At 38.1% G+C, this 20,743-nt stretch overlaps 2 protein-coding genes across 2 annotated transcripts in view; both read right to left on the bottom strand.

Moving 5' to 3' along the window:
* Positions 1–20,743, bottom strand: part of LOC106835803 (gamma-interferon-inducible protein 16-like) — a 70,440-nt gene that overhangs the window by 11,017 nt on the left and 38,680 nt on the right. Inside the window, exons 10-13 of the mRNA XM_070498070.1 lie at positions 18,857–19,024; positions 2,456–2,720; positions 1,162–1,283; positions 364–528 (exon numbers count right to left, since the gene is read on the bottom strand). Coding sequence (XP_070354171.1) covers positions 364–528; positions 1,162–1,283; positions 2,456–2,720; positions 18,857–19,024 — 720 coding nt within the window. The remainder of the gene's footprint in view (positions 1–363; positions 529–1,161; positions 1,284–2,455; positions 2,721–18,856; positions 19,025–20,743) is intronic.
* Positions 13,624–15,887, bottom strand: LOC139041970 (interferon-activable protein 204-like). The gene is made up of 2 exons (XM_070497154.1): positions 15,412–15,887; positions 13,624–13,939 (listed from the first exon to the last, which is right to left on the bottom strand). The coding sequence occupies exons 1-2, from the start codon at positions 15,757–15,759 to the stop codon at positions 13,718–13,720; spliced, it is 570 nt and encodes a 189-aa protein (XP_070353255.1). The 5' UTR covers positions 15,760–15,887; the 3' UTR covers positions 13,624–13,717.

The raw sequence follows: 20,743 nt of genomic DNA, 5'->3' as shown, positions 1-20,743 counted from the left end.
TGCGGAAAATTAATGCAGAAATATGGTTAAGGAGAAAGGGTGAAAGGAAACTAGAACTTAGGGGATAAATATACACTATTATTCATGTACAAGTGTCTGACTACCCCCCATCCGATATTTTTGGACCAACACAAGACAGTAATCCTCTTGAGATCAAGAATTATTTCATATATGCATACCTTGCTGAAGCAAAGGACTTACAATACACTGAGATCTCAATATCCACATTGATAAATTAAAGAGTGATTTTACTATATGAAGAAATTATATATAGTAGGGGATTACTGAGAAGTTCTTTCAAGGTCATGATGATCTCTGTAATATGTTGTAGGGAGGCACAAATTTGGGAACAGAAGATGGTACCTTGGTTGAGGAAGTGCTGGGTGGGGTTGGTGGAGACACCCGAGGAGTCTGGGGATGGCTCTCAGTTGACAGTGTGCTGGTTCCTGAAGGTTCTGGAAGCTGACTCTGTTCCTGGGTTAGCTGCATCTTAGATTCTTCAGTTTTTATGCTTTTGTTTTTCTTTTTCTGAAAGTAGTTGTTTTTTCCTGATTAATAATTTTCAATATTAGTTGAAACATATCTTTACCACTGAACACACCAACTTTTTATTACTAGGTTCTAATATACTAAAACTTATGCCTTTGAGAACTCCAGGGAGCTTCATACAGTCCATCTTCTGGAGAGATGGCCAGAAGGCAAGCAGTGCAAATATATGATTGCTTCATACAAACAGTAGACAAAATTTTATGCATGTCACTCTTTTACTCACTGTTGTGGTGATGGCAGGAGAAGTGAACTTGGATTTAGAAAATGTAAGTTTGAATTTAGCCTCTTTGAGTAGCCTTGGGCAAGCTGTTTCCCTAATCTGATTGCCATTTTAGTTCATATCTAAGACAGGGGTAATGATTTCATATTTCCATCATAGAGAATTATATTATGTAAATTAAAGTGCACAGTAGTTCTGAAACTTAATGCGTGATCCATAAGTATTAATTTGCCGACTCTGAACCTCACTTTCACTCTGGCCCTGGAACCCCTTTTTCTCTGATTCTTCTCTTTGCATGTTGATAAATAAGTAATGAATGAAGTGTTTATAAGAAGGTAATAAATGGAAGATCCATAGAAGAATCTTCTTCAGCAGGACCTTAGCTATCCTACCTTCATCACAGGCATATAGGTGATCAATTCAGGTCCCAAAGCTTTATTCATGGTGCATGTAGATTTATCCTGCTTGCTTTTTTTCACTGGAGTTGTTCCTCTTGCTTTCCATCTGCTTATAACTGATGCAGTGAAAAAGAAAATGATAAATCCAAAGGAGCTGGTCTAAGACCGTGGAAGCCTTTTCAATACTTTTTCCTCCCAGCTCCTGTGTGTGGGTCTACGCATGCCCTTGTCTGCCTCTACTGCATTAGCCAGTAGAGGTAACACAGGCACAAGCACTGTCTCATGCTTCCTCAATGGTTTCCTTTCTCACCCCATGTGCACTGAGCACATGTTTCCTGTGCTCTGGTTTCCTATGTACCTCAGTCAAACTCTTTTCTAACCACATAGCCTATACTTTCCCTTTAATAATCTAAAGTTTTTATGCTGCTGGTGGTCTGTCATCTTCTGTAAAAGTTCTGTTTGAATTACTGAAACCAGACAAAGAAAATATGCTCTAATTAGTGACATGATGAAGTGGTGATACTGAACTTGGACTTTTTAAAATATGTTTTTATAATCCAGTGATTTTTTAAAGGACAAGCTCTTCACATCTCTGAGAGAAAGGTTTTTATTTAAGTACTGCCTCATATTTCTTACCAGAGAATATAATGATGGTGGAGTAAATATTGTAATAGATCTTCTACATTAATTGATACAAATACTTGTCTTTTTTTTTTTTTTGAGGAAGATTAGCCCTGAGCTAACATCAGCTGCCAATCCTTCTCTTTTTGCTGAGGAAGACTGGCCCTGAGCTAACATCCATGCCCATCTTCCTCTACTTTCTATGTGGATACCTGCCACAGCATGGTTTGACTAGTGGTGCATAGGTCCACATCCGGGATCTGAACCTTCAAACCCCAGGTCGCCAAAGCGGAACGTGTGGACTTAACCACTGTACCACCGGGCTGACCCCTGATACAAACACTTTTAAAACTTACTCTTTTTGAAATTCTCTTTTGTCATTTTCTAACCTTTCTAATGTACTCAAAGACTAAGCCTCCTCATTGACTCCTTCTGCTTCTTTTTCCTTACCCGCACTCCCAAAATATGCCCTCTAAAATACATCAGACCTGTTTATAGGAAAGGGGACGCCCTAAGTTGTCCACTTGGCCTCTGCAGTACTATCATTGCCATGGCTACTGAGTCCTAAATTGGGAACGGGATGTGTCAACTATGACAAGTTAGGGTTTTCTAATCAAGGTTGAGGATGGTTCAGAGAGAGTGAGAGCGAGGAGTTCTAAGTCATTACCTTTTAACTTTTCATTTTTAAGAGTTTTAGCAAGCTGCTTAAGTTCTGCTATGTCTTTGTACAATTCTATTAGTTTATCAACACAGGTAGCCCTTGGAAAATTTTCTGTCATCAAATCAGCAATCTGAATTCTATTATATTCGTTTTGAGCTTTTCTAGTCAGTTTTAAATCAGAAGCCAATAAAAACTTAACCATGCTAAACTGATATTCATTGATGGGCTCTAATCCTTTCAGCAGAATGATTTTCTTGAATTCACTTTGCATCTCTCAAGTTATGGATGACCTACAAGAGAAAAACAACATATAGTGTTACACATTTATACAGACAATTTAAAAGACTGCGAATGTCTATGTGAGGGCGTGGTCCATATGAAAGTGTTGTCCACAGGTGTGTGTGACCAAGAGGGACCTAATTACCAGATGTCCTCGTGGAAAATGGATTGAGAACTACCAAGTTTGGAACTTCTAAGAAATTCTTCCCTTTTAATGATGACAGTTGAGTTGGGTTGGGGGTGGTGTGGTAGCAGAAGGTCTGGAAATAGGCAATTGTTGCAGTGTGTACATTATTGACTGTATAGTGTCAAAGTCCCTGGTTCCTCTCCCCATATCTTTTCGGGGCTACAGTCTGTCCCTGAGTGTGTGCCTGTTGGTTTGTGACTCTTCCTATATCCACTGTGACTGATGTGACTTATGCGTATAATGGGAAATGGGCTGCAGCCTCTCACCTTGTGTGAATATCCTTCTTCTACAGCACTACAGTTCAGTACTGGGTACCTACCCTAGTGCACTTGGCTCTTCTCATTTGAATCCATCCTCCCTGGGGCTTGGACCATGTTCTCTGTGTCCTCTGTGCCTATATCGCTGTCCCTTTTTGGACTTCTGCCTGCTCCCTACTCCAGGATCATAGCATTTGTTGACTGGAATTATTACTATAGTTGCTTGATTTCTGTCTTGCCACTCAATTGTTTTAATCATTTCTTTTCATAGAGCCAGATATCTCTCTATAAAGCCACAATTCCATCTCACTTAAAATCCTTTAATAATTCCCTGTTTTCTTTTTGAAAAATGTCTTGCTCCTTAGCCTGGCTTGGAAGGTCTTGAATAATCTGCATCCTTTTTACTTCTGTTACTTTTGTATTTCTTATATTTTATCCTCCAAAATATATAACATACTTTGCCTTTTATGTTTCATATCTTTGATAATTCTCTTCTTGCTGCCTAGAAAGCCTTTCCCACCTTTTTTCCTCTGACTACTTCCTTACAGCCTCCAATGCTCAACTGAGGCTGTGTCTTCTGAAAGCTGAGACCCTATTTTGGACAAAGTTTCACTCCTCTGGGCCTCTTAGCACCTTCTGCACTTCCTTCATGACACTCAGTGCATATTATGGGTCCCAATTTTCTGTTTAAATTCATGAATTCTTTTAGTGTAGGGATCATGTGTTTGATTACATTTTGTATAATTGAGATGTTCAAATTCCTGTGAATTGTTCTTCTTGAGAGAACGTGAGTGTCCTAAGGTTGGTCAGGCCTTTAGAGTGAAGGATGAATCCACACAAGGACACATTATAGTGAGACAGAAGAAGATTAAAAACAAAGTGAAAACCCTGAATGCTTCTAAAAATAAAGATCAGATTACATATAAAGATCCAAGGATCAAATTGAAACGAATTCTCAACAGCAAAACTTCCTTAGCAGGACAATGAAATAATTTTTATATAGTACTGGTCAAAAATTCCATATCTATTTCAAAACTGAAGACTTTTTTAAATAAAACTTTTGTGATTTTTTTGTGAGTGTGACAACACAATTTATGTGCAAAATAAGACAAGATGTGAGGTGACAAGAAGCTATGCATAATCTTTATTTATTCCACTTAAATACGAACATTCATGCTTTCTTTCTGAAATATTAGTGCATTTGATTTTAGAGTTGTATCCAGATCTTACTGGGCTTCTAGTCACATAGTATTTTAAGTAGATGTAGTAAAAGCCTTTCTAAAGCCCCCTGATTCTGAATTTCAAACATGTCTAGCCCAAGGGTATCAGAAAAGGTACTTTCAACCTTTTCAAAAGGCACTTGAGGGGAAAAACAATTTTGGACGTAGAATTTTTAATCTGGCCAAAGAGCTATTTAAATATGAGGGCCTCAAACACTATTCTCTGATATTCAAGGCCTCAGCAGTTTTGCAAGACAAAGACCCACACGGAAACATCTATTGGAAGTAATATTCAACAAGAAAACACCACAAGGTCAAGAAAGAACCTAACTTGATTAGGTGTGCCCATGTTTTAAAAATGAACAAAGCCCTGATGGAAGAAAAGAGACCCAGGAAGTACATCAACGTGGTTGACGGAAGGAGGGAGGAAAAAGAACATGTCAACTGTGGGGACCTGGAATTGGCCACCCCAAGATATGTCTCTTTGGTATCAGGACTATTTGAGGTTGATTGCTTTTGATAAACTGGGACAGGCAAGGAGGCTCTGAGGAATGGAACTTGCCCTTTCTTAGGACACGTTTACATTTGTAAGGTAAATCTCTATCTGTAAAGTTGCCTCCCTCTCTGTACCAGGAAGAAGAGAGGCGATGACCTTCTCTCTAAAAACTCTTAATCAATACCAAAGGCAAGAACTTAAAATCTGTATTTTATTGTGCTTGTCTGGTAACCTCCTGTAACTAACTTCCCTCCCCCTCCCAACGCTGGCATTTCTTAAGGATTAAGCATCTTTCCTTAGGCTAGGAACTGATTGCTGAGCTCACCTGTGACCGCCCAGCTCCAGACAATCGACTTGCCTCCTGCTACGCCCACCGAGACAGCAGACCACTACCTGCTGTGTCCATCAAGCCCTGTGCTGACGGGGCAATCTTGTGACTATTGTGGGAGGGACATTTCAATCACATGTGAAACACCCTGTTTGGGGGTATATAACCACTATGTGCACCCCACTTCTTCGGTGCCCTTTCTTCCTTCGGGAAGAAAGGCCCCAGGCCATGGTTCCTCATAAAGCTTTGTTTAATTTTCTCTTGCTATTCTGTCTCATGTGAATTTAATTCGTTCTCCGGCCAGACGAACCCCCATTTGGGGAGAGGACATGTCCTCCTCCCCTACACAACTCACTAGTGTATTTGTCCTAAGGGTATGATAGAGTATAAGTAAAAAAAGATGTATGAGAAAGGAGAATATAGAAGTGTCATAAATTGAAGTGAAGATAGCAGAAACAAGACAAAACACATTACTTATCAGCATATACATAAAAAACCTAAGCAGTTAAGCAACAACCTTAGCTAAATTGGATTTAAGAAATCTGTCAATATATTGTTAACAAAAGATCAGTTAAATGTTGAAATACAAAAGGAAAATATTTTATCTTGCAAAAAGTAAGCAGAAGAAAAACACTAGTTTATTTATATTAGTGCAGCTTTAAATAGACCTGAAGACAAAAAGTATCAGAGCATGACGCAATCATAATAGCTTCTACTCCAAGGGAGATAAAACTGTTTTGATTGTGTATTTACACACTAATAGTAAATTTGTATTATTTTTATTACTTTGTATTCTTTCATAATGCTATATATCTTATGTATTATATTTTATAACATAACACGTTAAATACAAAATTATATTTATAGCATTATGTAGTATATTTCTTTTCGTACACATTCATTCACACATATATTTTATATATGTATGCATCTAAACATAAACACATATATATAAAGTATATATTATATATATGGTGTTATATACATAAAGATATTAATGAATTTCTTAAATCCAATTTGGCTAAAGTTGTTGCTTATCTGGTTAGGTTTTTTATGTCTATGTTGATAATAAATGTGTTTTGTCTTGTTTCTGCTATCTTTATTTCAATTTATGACACTTCTATATTCTCCTTATGTTTATATAAATTTGAGAGATCTACAAGGAAAAACCACACAAGTTTATAGCAGGAGATTTCAGTGTATCTCTCAATTACTAAATGAATAAGGTAAAACAAATCAGTAAGATGCAGAAAATTTAACCAACACAATAAGCTCAATGAACAAAGTTTATGTAACATACATAAAATTCTGAGCATTAAAAATTTCACATTCTAGTCAAGCACACCTAAAATACGATTGTACCAGGCCATACAGAAAGTCTTTAAACAATTCTGAAAGTAGGTAATAGAAATCTATTTGTAATTGACTTTTCCTGTCTCTTTCCTATACCTTGCCACCAGAAAAAAAATCAGTAATTTTCAGGAAGGCAGAAAGTAATCGTAAAAGAAACTTAAGTTTTCTGACAACTCTGACAGCTGGCAAAAAGGAATATAAAATAAAAATTCAACTGTCTTACAGAGAGGTAAAGAAGCCATGTTTTAGTTTAACTGTGTTTATGGAACTGAAATTTTTTCTACTCTGTGTGTAGGGTCTGTGTGTATAAAATTCAGATAACACCATACAATACAATTTTATATCCAGATGTATGTTTTACTTAATATTATTTTATGATATTTTTGCCAGTCCTCTAACTTGATTTTACCCAGGCCCTGACCACAGCCACCAAGTCTTCTGCGCACCTTCCTGGGGAAAAACCCCAAAGCCTGTCTCTAAACAAAACTCGTGCCAGTAGATACCCGGGGAACAAATTTTAATACCTTCATAGTCAAAATGCATAACACTCAATTGTGCTGGAACAAAAATACCTATTATTCACCTAGTTTGTGAAGGACTAGAATCAAGCTACTGCTGTTTTGTCTTTTCTGAATATACTTTAAATCACCCCTTTTCCCACAAATTCTTCATAACATAAGCTTCCTTTGTCATCTTTTGGTTAACAACCAGGTACCCATGTCTCCCTAAGGAAATCTTCACAGGTCTCACCTCACTGGAAATTTCTTCCACAGTAGTCCAGATCTGGAGGTCTTCTTCAGAGATGCAGAAATCACTTGCTATGTTTGAGTAGGAAGATAATTCAATAAACTCTCAGAGACTGAAATGCAGGATGTTATAATCTCCTGAAGGGCAGAAAGAAAAAAATATTTTGAAAGGCAACAAGAAACAAATGGCACTGGTAGAGTCACTTGAAACCTTGACTAGTGCTAGCCATCTCATACTGTGTTATCCTGGAGAAGCAGAAGTTATGAAACAATGTTGAGACTCCTCCCACCTATGTTCTTAGCTTTCGATTCCTTAGTCAGAGAAAATCACCAGTTTCCTTCCTGTAAATTTTGTTGGGGCCCAGGACAAGCCACTCCCAAGTATTCCACAACAGCATATTGATTATTTTGGATTAAAATTCCTTGAGAAGGATAAAGGGCATTCTGACTCTCTGGTCTCTGTTCTCCCTGAAGGCAGGAAATGAATCTCTCACGTGCAAGGTGCTCTCTCTGCATCCTTATCACCAGAGCTGGGTTAGTCAGGGCTTCTTACCTAAATAAACCTGGCTCATTTACAACCTCAACCCTAAACTCTGCTTAAATCTCTCACTAATTACATATCTCAAATTTATGTTTCTTTGTCTTGTCATTCCTCACGAATTTCTTGTTTCTTTGTGTAAAAGATGTATATATCATCTGCTTTGTTCTCTCCAATCATCATTTCTCTATGATCTCCAGCATGCATGCATTAAAGTGTTTTTTTCTCCTGTTAATCTGGTCTGTGTCAATTTTATCATTAGTCCAGCCATAAGAACACAAGAATAATAGAAAGGGATTTTCCCCCACCCTGACAACGTCTTAATCAAAATGAAACATTCTAGCAAACTTATACTTAAATTTTTGCTGCTGTTGCTATAAATGTCAATAGATGAAAGCAGTTCCAAAATTAGAACTTTGTATCTAGCAGACGTACAGGTAGGACATTAGATGTATATCTCTTGAATGATACCAGCAGCAACATGCCAGCACCAGCTCTGCCTGCCCATGGGTCCTGTCCCCATGCTATTCCACACTATTCTCTAAATAAAAGAGCACTACTGCCAGATCTTGAGAGTCCAAGAAATCTTTCTTTCGACTCCTTGGCTCACCAACCCCGCATCAATATGAATTAGATTTATATATTCTGATCAGAAAGCTTTATATGACATATTGTTAAATAAGAAATGCAAGTTATGAACAATAAGGACAATTGCTTTCTTTATTGTTGATTACATTATCTAATTGCTTAGTGCTTTATATAGATGGCCTCACTTAATGTAACAAGGGAGTAGAATTTGCCACTCACAAATGTGTCTCTTTGGCTTGATTATTTAAAAAAATTTTTTTTTTGAGGAAGATTAGCCCTGAGCTAACATCTGCTGCCAATCCTCTTCTTTTTTTGCTGAGGAAGACTGGCCCTGAGCCAACATCTATGCCCATCTTCCTCTACTTTATATGTGGAATGCTTACCACAGCATGGCTTGCCAAGTGGTGCCATGTCTGCACCCAGGATCTGAACTGGTGAACCCCAAGCAGCCAAAGTGGAATGTGCACACTTAACCACTACACAACTGGGCCAGCCGCTGGCTTGATTATTTTTAAGAACAAAAATCTCAGGAAGAAACTTCGACCTTCTCCTTAACTGCCTAAAAGAATTTAAGATAAAAGGCTTATTCCAGGAAGGAGCAGTCACCATAGATAGCTAGAGTATAATATAAACTAGGTGTGGTAGACAGGAATTTAGCAAGGCCCATTTGATCAAAGTCCTCTCCTTTGTCTCTGTAAGGCATGGCAAACATTTGTTCACCAAATATTTGTTTTTCTGTCTCCATGTGAATTGTCTTCCTCCCTATTGAAGTCCCAAACCAATACCCTTGACGTCTTCCTTTGTCTATAGCTGAAGATGGTACTTAAGGTGGTAGTTTTGGTCTTTTTGGTGAGTTGCTCAGTTTTCCAGGGTTTCTCATATGTATATGTGGGGGATTAGAATTGGCCATCCCGAGATAGGTCTCTTTGGCATGAAGATTATTTGGGGCTGGTTACTTTTAATAAACTGCAGACAGGAAAGGCACTCTGAAAAGCAGAGTTTACTTACCCTTTGTTAAGAAACATTTACATTGTAAGGGAAATCTCCATCTGCAAAGGTGTCTCCATCTCTGTACCAGGAAGAAGGGATATGACCTTATCTCTAGAAAGTCTTATCAATGCAGAAGGCAAGGACTTAAATCTGCATAATAATCTTATTCCTATTTACTGTGCTTCTCTGGTAACCTCCTGTAACTGACTCCCCCCTAACATCCCTAACATCCTCCTTTGTCTTTAGCTGAAGATGATATTTAAGGTGGCGGCTTCAGCCATTTTAGTGAGTTGCTCAGCTTGCCTGAGGCTCTCCCATGTATACATATTATAAACTTTGTTTAATTTTCTCCTGTTACTCTGTCTCATGTGAATTTAATTTGTTCTCTGGCCAGAAGAACACAGAGAGGGTAGAGGAAATGTCTTCCTCCCCTACATATGCATGTTATTAAACTTGTTTGATTTTTCTCCCATTGTTCTATTTCATGTCAACTTAATTCTTAGGCCAGTCAGAAGAACCTAGAATGGTAGAGGAATGTTTCTTCCTTCCCTACAATGTCCATGACAGCCCTATTACATAAGGACTATTATTAGCTGTATTTTTTACCAATGAGGGAACTCAAGCATACTAATCACAATTATTGTATAAAAATTGCATTACTTTATGTACATAATCACCTATAAATTAATGATAAAAGGTCTGGAAGGATGCACAGTAAGCCAAAGGTGGTGATTTTCTTTGGTTCTTGAAGTATGATTGCTCTCATTTTCAACAAAGATTTTAAATTACTTGAATTTTTTTATTGTAAGAATATAGTCATTTATTTTGTGGAGCAGTAGACATAAGTTTAAAAATGGCTTTTAAAATTAACCATGAAAATTATAAGACACGTAAAATGTATAAAACTTGATACATGTCTCATCATGCAACTTTAGAGAAAGAACATTGCCAATAGGGTTGGGTATGCCTCTTCTAATCATAGTCACACTGCTATGCTCTAGAGATCCTCTCAGAGATAGCTCTCTGCCTCTTGCACACCTTAAAGCCACTTCGTACAAATCACATCTCTAAGGTGTCCATGATGGCAAGTAAGCATTTCTACAAGCTGTCGTGACCTTCTCTTTGGTCTAAACATTTCACATCTGGGGGACACTCCAGCTTCTTACCTGCTTTATGCTGGTCCCAAGGAGGAGCTCCAATATGTGGCAAGGCGTAAAAATAGAAGATAGAGTGGGGTCAAGGCATTAGAGATTGAAGATGAAGCTATTTAAGTGAAAACAAAATCAAAGAGGCAAACTCTTTTGGGTAGATAGAAGGTCATTTCTTGCCTATCTCATTTAGAGACACATTGTCCTCGGAAATGACAAGTTCAAAGGGGAATCTGCAAGACATTAGAGGTAGCAAAGACATTGATTGGGCAGATCCTGAAATGACTCCTCTAACTCCTAATCACCATCATGTACATATTAAAGAATAGCCAATTACAGGAAGTTTACTTAATAAGAATATGAAGTTTTAGATTAACTCAGAATACAAATGTCATTTGTGTATGAAGTAGTTCTTTTCCTCACTGTCCATAAGTCAAATTTTGTTTGGAGGAAGTTTTAGCTGTACCTGACGTCTCAGTAAGAAATCTGTTTCCTAACTACCTGGGTGATGTTGTGATCTTGAGCACTTCGCTTAATCTCTAGGTCCTGTAATATCTAAAGTTCCTTCAAAATAGGGTTTCCCAAAATTATCTTGAAATATACATACATATGAATGTTATTAGAATGGTATTGGACAAGGAAAAAAAACTTTTAAGTTTTATTCTTGGCATCTAGCCTACCATAATAAAAGACACACACTGAGAAAGGAGGCAGTGTAAGGGAAAACAACTCATTATTCCTTGGATCTTTGGCCCCAGCCATAAAGGCAGAAATTTAATGCTAGTTTTCCTTAGATTAATTGTGCACAAATAGTTTTGGACCTTCATGGTGGGAAATTTCCCATTCTATCCTTCACAACTTTGGCCTCATCCACATTCCCCTCCTTCTAACACATTTATCTCAATCCAAAACAGTAGGCTGGATTCTAAATCAAGAACTATGATTTACAATCTAAGTATCATTAGGAAACTGATTTTACTTCTCTGTTACTTGTTTTTCTCAAGGAAAATAAAAATGAAAGCAATATCAACTCTCTGGAGCTGGTATGAAGATTAAGTGACACAAAATAAATGTAAAATGGCAGGTATCAAATATGTGATTATTAAATATATAAATTTCAGTTTTAGATATCTACTCTCTGCCATTGTACTCAAAAGTGAATTACTGATTCTTCAGTCTTTGCCTAATGCAGGTCTTTGCCCCAGGCAACTTCCCGATGGAATCCACACACGTGAAATATGAGAACCAGGAAATGTGGTTGGAGAGCTACTGAGCTGTTGGTACTTGAGTAAGGAATGGAACTGGTTATTTCACAACAAAAAGAGCTAGAATTGCTTCCAATATATAGTAGTGTCTTCATGCAAATCACCAGAAGCTGCCTCATTTGGCAGACAAAATACCCAATTATGCCTCCTCCAGGAGACCACTTCTGAAAAGATGTTCACTGTTCTGGGCTAAAGCACCCCCTCCTAGGACAGGGCTTGGCAATTGAAGCACAGACTAGATTTCAGCCCCTGTCTGCCAACTTACTGGGTTTCTTTGAGCAGAGCATAATCTGTTCAACCTGTCCATTCTTGATCAGAGCCTTATCCTGTAAAGATATAAATTATAAATTCAAATATTGCTTGGAGCCTGTGAGCCCCACCTTGACGAGCAGGCCACAGACCATTTACTTTTAATCAATTCACCTATGAATTAGACGTTTGAGGAAACACTCCTTTAGAAATAACCATGATGTTTATAATTTTTTTTCTAAGTTAGAAAAGTTACAGATGTAAAATATGGTGTTGAGATGGTACAGAAAAATATTAAGAAGAAAGTGAAAAGCACCTATAACATCCTATTTCCAAGAATTAATAGCAAGTATATATATTGCTGTATTTCAACCATATGTATTAATTTTCTGTGTTTAGATCTTATCTCCATAAACATCGTTATTAATGGAATCCAGATTTTTAGAGGAACTCCAGTGAGGTTTTCATATATGAATCAGGATTAAGTGGTGGTATCTTGCTTTTCCTGGCCTTGATGACTTGGAAGAAGAAAGGGATAAAGATAGATCAGTAGCGATGCAGCTCATCATGCATTTCTCCCTTCACTCACACTGTCTCCTTTCCATGGGCTGTATCCTTTTCTCTCTTCCTTTCTAAAAGGTTCTTCTCTCACTCTCACCTATCTTCTTTAAAGATGTCCTGTTTATTGAGTCACCACCCCCTCCTCTTGGTTGGGACCCTGAAATGCGATATTCACTCCTGCCCAGCATGAGTACTTGTGGACAGGCAGGAGGTGTGGGGAACAACAGGAGAGAGGAAGGAGCAGGTGCTCATGCTAAGAGCTCAAGGGAATGTTCTTCCTGGGAAGACAGGGAAGGAAGGGAAGAAAGGTGGGAGGAGGATGCAAAAGGTATCCTGGTGCAATGTAGTGAGGGAAGATTTGGAATGTTTGATTGATGGTCCTGAGAACTGGAAAGACCCAAGAGCATGTGCATTCATGTGTGTCTAGAAATGTCAACCTTTGTATTTGATCTGTTTGCATTTCATTATTAACCTTTGTTAGTGTTCCAAGAATTCCGCATGCATGTGTGCATGAGTCTGACAAGGAGTATGAACTTTGTCATGTAGAATCAACCACCTCTGTTTGTTGTTGACCAGAATGTGTAGCTCACAAAAGGCAGGTGACTGTGTTCTGAGATGCTCAGGGGCATCCTTGATCACTTAATCTGGTATAAGCTCTATTAAGTATCCTCTGAGATAGAAGATATTTCCTCCATTTTATAGATGATGAGCCTTGCTAGTGAGGTTGCTAGATGAGGTTGCTAGTGTTTAAGTTCATTAGTCAACTAGCAAATCACAGAGGCAGGATTTAAAACAAATCTGCCTTAATAAAGCCCAAATTTGCTAAATAATCTCCCTGCTTTGATAAATGGAACCAATTCTACATATTTATCATAAGTATCACATCTTTTGAGTGCATATCTGGTTCCTCTGTTCAATATGATTAAAAGTATTCTTTAAGAAAAGAAATACTGATGGAAAGAAAGAATGTTTACACACACTTAAGTAGAAGGATTAGTTCTTTTTCCACCTGTTTGACTCTTTCTGCAATAGCAGCAGTCTAGCTTTCTCAAAGTCTTCTAGTTTAGAAGGATGATGTTCCCCCAGAAGTTCCCACCTTGATGAAACTGTGAATTACAGATCTCAGCTGCCACTTCTTCTTACTTAATGCCAATTCAAAGCAGATTAGTTTAAGTTTATCGCCTTCTTCACAGTTGATTTGGGTCAGTCGTCCATACATCCTAACTTCTATCTTCCCTGTATTATCTTTTATTTCATAATAAATGAGTTGATTCCTAACCGTTTTCTGCAAAAGAAAGACAACATTCATCCTCTGAGAACTGAATCGGTAATATCCACATCTATGAGAAATATGGAGTGTTAGTGAAATTTTTATCTGTGACAGGTTAATTTATGAGCTGTAGGTCCAGAATTACAGGTACCAAATAGTTTAACATATCTTATTCAGAGAATTCTCCCTTTTGAATCCTCTGTCTAGCTTTCTTTCTTGTAGGTCTTTGTCTACTGGGTTCTTCTGAAAGAATTGATTACTTTCCTCATTTCCTACTTCCATTTCAGAATAGCTGACATTTCTTAAGGAACTTGGATATACACTTACTCACTCTTTTCCAATCTGCCCAAATCTTGAATCTAGATCAGCCAGTCCCGTTGTTCTTGTTTCTATCTCACTTTACTCCTTAATTCTAGAAAAACATATATGTGCATAGTCATTTAAACAGAGTGTGCAGAAAACAACAGGGGTAAAAGTAAAGAGCTACCCTAGAAGACTCATATAATGGAGTATGAAACAATACTTCAAATAAATATTTAGGGGGCCAGCCTTGTGGCACAGTGGCTAAGTTCACATGTTCCACTTCAGCAGCCTGTGATTTGCTGGTTTGGATCCCAGGTGTGGACCTACACACTGCTTATCAAGCCACACTGTGGCAGGTGTCACACATATAAAGTAGAGGAAGATGGGCATGGATGTTAGCTCAGGGCCAATCTTCCTCAGCAAAAATGAGGAGGATTGGCAACGGATGTTAGCTCAGAGCTAATCTTCCTCAAAAAAAAAAAAAAAAGTTCGGTCAGCAAAGCTTAGTATTTCTATGATGTTTTGGACTGAAATATCTACTCTAAGAATTCACCAAAATCCTGCATTTTTTGTCCGTATTTATACATTGGTGTTAAACTACATGATTTCTATATTCTTTTCAACATCCATATTTCGCTTAGTTAATGCCAAAGTCATCAGTTGCTCAACAAGTTTTTGATGAATAATATGAAGAGATAAGAGCACTTTAGACTTCAGATGCTCAGAATCTTAGCTATCTGTTGGAAAGAGTTATGTTCTAGGGCAGAGTACTCTATTCATTTCTTAGTCTGGTTGTCACAACTGGAATACAAGCTTGAGAGGGTAATTCTTTATTCACAATCAGATTTAAGCTGTAGCTGAAATAGATGAGGCAGAACTCAAAGAAACCAAATCATAAGCATACATATATTGATATAAACTCTGCACTGTCCTCTACCTGGGTGGCTGTCAATGGGTCATTATAGCTGATAAAATGCCAAGGCTTCTGGGGAATCTCTTGCCAAAGAACTTGCATATTGTTACCTTGGGAAGAGGAATGTTCAGAGATTTTCTCACCCATATCCTGAAGTGGGCAGTGGGGCTTTGAGGTCCTGTGTTTAGGACTTTAACCAAACACCAAATAGTCAGTTAAGCCTTTTAAATTATGAGGTTGCAGGCGAAATATTACAATGGTGTGGGCTTACCTTATGCACCTCATACATCCCATTCACAAATGTTCCTGGAGCTTGCAAGTACAGATGACTGATTTTAGGAGTTGCATTTGCATTTGCAATCAGACTTTTTGAGACCTCCATCTTTTGGTCAGCATTAACATCAGACACAGATAAGGCATTGCACACCTCCAGGTACCCATTGCATCCAACATAATCTGATATGGCAATGACTTTCTTTGGAATGAACTTCTCCTTTAGGCTGATATCAAAAACCTTCACTTGGAAGAATTGGCTCTCAGTAGCTACTGTGGCATGAAACATCTTTCTCTCCCCTTTGCTGACAGCATATGCAAATGGCTCTGTTGCTTTCAGTACCATCACTTCTTTGGGGCCCCTCTGGAAACCTTCTTCCCTGGAAGCTTCTTTAGGTACAGCCTTCAATCTTGGTTTCTACATTGAAGTACACACCAAAACCAGGCACAATTTAGAAAAGAATTACAGTTGCCCTCTAGTGAGAACCTTCTCAGGCTAGATGTTGACCCTCAACCAACACTGTTACCGTACAAAGGGCACAATCCACTTGCTGCCAGACAAAAGCCAATCATGAAGAGGCAAGATGGTAGCAGAGAAAGGGCATTTTATTACAGTTTGCTAGCAAGAGGGAAGATGGCAAACTAATGTCCAAAAGAACCATCTTCAGGAGGGCACAGAATCTTGAAGCTCTTATATAGGCCAGGGGGTTATAGGGGAGGAGGTTAGGAATGTTGACCTTCTGGTGTTACAGACTGGGAGTTGCCACACCAGATCTTTCAGTTTTCATTTATGATGGCTATCAGCGTAGACTCTCTGTTCAGAGGTCATAACATTCCCAAAGAATTCAAAAGAAGGAAGTTATTGTCTTATTGCAGCTGGGAGGTATATGCACAAGCAAGGGTCATAAAATCTGCAGGGTCATAAAATCTCCTGGTAGGTGCTTATCCAGCTGGGTTAGTTAGGCAGAGGTCATTCAATGTTACAATATGGTCTCTTTTCTACAATATGGCTTCCCTTATGTCAACCTTTTGTTGAGCCGGTATCAACACCATAATCAGGTGAACTTGGAAAAAAACTAGACAAATATGGCTGACATGGTATTATTTAACCAATGGAAAAAATGGAGAAGATTTAAACAGCAATATTATTTCTTCTTTTCACTGTTTTATGAATTTTGAAAAAAGTATATTTTTCTTTAAGAAGGATTAACTCAAGAGAAAAAGTATTTCTCCTAGGGAGAGCTATGTACAGTGTAGGGGCAGTGGGCAATAGTGATGCTATTGTGTAGTGATTTCTAATAGAGGTAAAGATGAAAAAAATATTAATTTATCCCATCAACTCATTTTAGTGAGCAAAGTAAGATATAAATATGGAAGAAAATAATATCACTGAGAGTGGGGAATGGCTCCAGTGAGGAACAATTGATTTCCTCTAGAACTAATCCTGGTAGATGTGGCAATTTAATGACCCAAATCACAAAGCCCTTTTCCAAGAAAGCAGTACTGTGTTGAAAGGGGTTAGGAAGAAAGTCACTGCAAGGATCCCAGGAACTTCCCTTATTTAGAGATGTCCTGGATGGATGCTTTTGAAGAGTAGCAGAATCAGCTACACCAAAATATGCTTCCTCAGCATAGGATTATTTTGAAAAGCAGCAGACACAAGAGAAGCTCTAAAAACAGAACTGAATTTGTCCCTTTGTAAGTGAAATTTACTCATAAAGGCAATCTCCATTTGTAAGGATGTCTCCCTCCCTGAGTACCAGGAGGAGAAGGATAGCTCTAAATAAATGGCAAGAGAATCTTATCAATGGAAGAGGAACTGGGTGAAATTGGCACAACAAACATTACCTTTGTTTATCTTGCTTTTCACTGGAAACCTCTTCATAACTGGCCTCCTCCCACCTTTCCTTTTTTTTGACTTTAGCTGGAGATGATGTTTGAGCTGATGGCTTAGGCTACCTCAGGGAGTTACTCATTTATCCAGGGTATTTCCTATGTATACATGGTATACATGTTAATAAACTTCTGCTCGTTTTCCCCTTGTTAATCTGTCTTTTATTACAGGGGTCTCAGTCAAGAACTCAGAGGGTAGAGGGGAAATTATTTTTCCTCCTCCACCTTCTCCTGTTGGAATAATGGCAGGTGTTCTGGATAGAGGCTTAGGAGAAGCCCCTTACAAGAATGTGATCCCTTAGGAGAAGCATGCCAATGGAGAAGCCAGGGGCCAGGGGATTTTCCTCTAACCTCCTGTGTACTCAGTGATCGGCACGATTTCTGAATTTTAGGAGAGCACTTTGAATTGGAGGGGGGACTACTCATCTGTAAGAGGAACTATTTGGGCAACGGTGGGCCATGGGATTCCTAGAGACCAGTGCATGGAGACAGACTGGCTGCCTCCACAGACTGGCAGTGCTCCTTGTGATCTCACCTGGAAAATTACAGTTCATTGGGTCATGAGGCTTAATTCTGATTGACTCCTCATCAATGTAGTCAAGTCACCCTAACATCAGGAAGCTCATTCCCAGTGCATGTTAGTCAGTAACAAGAAATTTCTTAATAGGAGCGATAGCAGCATCCTCATAAGAAGTGCACAGGACGTAAGGAGGAAGTTATGTATTTACTCTGAGGGTCATGAAAGAAGACCTAATGGACTCATGTTCTTATTATGTTCATTGTGGGTATCGGGAATACTGGAAATAACCTAAAGTCAAATAATGCAGGATTATTTATCTATACGGGTATTAAACACCCATGCAATTGTTCTCGTATATTAAAATGATAATTTAAATGTGTGTTGGTTGAGTGAAATAACACTTCAAATCTAGTAAGTGAAAATAAAACTCTGGGTTATAGAAAAATATGTGTAATGTGATCCAATCTGGAAAAAACGATATTCTTTGTATACATATAACAAAACGGTAAAATCAGAAAGACTTTACTGAAATGTGGCATTTCATTTGATAGAGGATAGATTTCAAATAGTTAAAATTTAATTATTTTTGTCTGTGCACCTACATTTCCTGAATTTTCTAAAATGTTATTATTTACACAATAAAAAACGAAAGAGAAAGAATTGGTGATAGTGTTTTGGTTGGCTCTGTATTTCTCCACCTATTCCACTGCAAGCTGTGTCTTTCACTACCTATTGAGGGAAACACAAAAATCAAATTAAACAAGCAAATGACTAATTATATGCAGTACAGAATAGGGATGATTAGCTGCCCACTAGGTCATAGAATATCCTAATGCAGACGATGGCATAAGAAGAGTTGGAATTTGCATTTAGGTAGCATCTCAAAATATACACTTGATAAATAAATGAGTTATTTAAATAAATATCGAATTGCATGTAGTTGGGAATTAGTGAATAGCTCTTTCAAGGTTCTGTTGATCCCTGTTATTACATCATAGGGAGGGAAACATTGGAAATAGGAACCTCGTACTTTTGTTAAGGAAATGCTCGATGCGATTGGTGGAGGCATCTGAGGAGTCTGGGGACAGCACTCAGTTGGGTACGTGCTGGTCCCCAAAGGTTCTGAAAGCTGACTGTGTTCGTGGGATAACTGCATTCTCATGGTGTCATCTGTTTTGGTAGTTGTATCATTCCTTTTCTGAAGAAAAGATTGATGTTTATTCTTTTTTTCTGGTTAATTGTTTGAAAATCAGGTGAAACAATATATTTTCATTTCATTCTTACTTTTAAAAACAGCATCTTTATTCTACTGATTTTCCCGGGAATAATAGCATATGTTGAGATACCCTCATCAACTCTACTGCTCGCAACTCAACCAGTATTAAACACTTTACTAAGGTGTTAAAAGCTTGGATGCTTGAAATTTCATTGTTCTCTGATGGCATCCTGATTCTACCTGAGCTGAAATCCAGCCTGAGCCAAAGGGTCAAACACAGCTCCTGGGGCTATTCTTTAGTAAAGAAATAAGTGTTAGAACATAAACTTCTATACTTCCAGACGTTTATTAACTAAGCCTTTCACATCAGCCAAATACTCAAATTAGGTTCTATCCTCTGCTCTTCAGCCTTCAGGAAATACAGCTCTTCACTTTTTGGGGTGCTCTGATCATCTCCTTGTCAGACGTATTCTCCTAAAGCCACAGTTCCAGAGGCAGGATTCTGCTCTCCTTGTAGTGTACATCAGAGAGCCAAAATCCTTCAGCAATGTCAGTCACATTCAGAACAATTCAAAATTTCACCTGTCGGGGAGAGGGAAAATTCCCTTTCTTCCCTTCTTGAGTTCTTATCGTTGGACTAATAATAAAATTAAAACAAAACCAGATCAATAGGAGAAAAGCCCAGCTGAATATGTATGTATTGGAGATCATAGAGAAACAATGTTTGGAGAGTGAACAAAGCAGGCAGTGTATGTATGTTCTTTTACACAAAAAACCTAAGAAATTTGTGAAGAATTGACAGGACAAAGAAACTTACGTTGGGGGTATGTAATTAGTGAGGAATTTGAGCAGAGTTTAGGCTTGAGGTAGTACATTTGCAAGGTTTGTTTACACAGGCTTCTCAGCCTGGAATCCCCTCACCCTGGTGATCTGGATGCAGGCAGAGCCCGTTTCACAGGGGAGATTGATTTCCTGCTTTCAAGGGGAACAGAGACAGGAGGGTCAGAATGCCCTTATTACTTCTCAAGGAATTTTAATTCAAAATGGTCAATATGCTATTGTGGGATATTTTGGATATTTGGATATTGGGATATTTTGGAGTGGCCTGCCCTGGGCCCTAACACACCTAAGCATTATCAATACCTTAATTTTTATACCATGTGTAAGGAAAATCATATGTCTTGACTACCTTCAATATCACTAATAAAAACTCTTTCTTAACGTTCATATTTTGATGTTAATTTGCCACTGAGTTTACCATTTCTAGCATTCAGTAATCTAATTTGTATACTGTCACCTGTTGATAGAGAGGTAGAGAAGAGAGCGCCTTGAAGTTCCTGCCTAGGGAGTGATTAAAATATCTTTTTACCACACTAAGCACCTCATTCCTCGTTAGAAGACTTACAAAAGCTGAGCTAATGAAAACAAACAGACAAACAAAAAAGGATCACTGTATTGTTAAATTCCTCAAAATGAATCATAGTCATTGTAACAAGTGTACTCTGATGCTGGAAGCATTATATGCCCATTAAACGCTCACGTCTTAGAGTTTACTAAAGCTGGATTTGAACCCTGGCTCTAACATTCACTAGATTTGTTGTCTTGAGGAAGACTTTCAAATTTTATGAGCTTCATTATTCTCATCTGTGAAATGGCAGTAACAATAGCGTGCTCATGGGGACATGTAATAAAGAGGAAATG

The sequence above is a fragment of the Equus asinus genome, chromosome 25 (assembly GCF_041296235.1).
Source record: "Equus asinus isolate D_3611 breed Donkey chromosome 25, EquAss-T2T_v2, whole genome shotgun sequence".
NCBI classification, from domain to species: Eukaryota; Metazoa; Chordata; class Mammalia; order Perissodactyla; family Equidae; genus Equus; species Equus asinus.
This window is presented reverse-complemented; position numbering and strand designations above follow the sequence as displayed.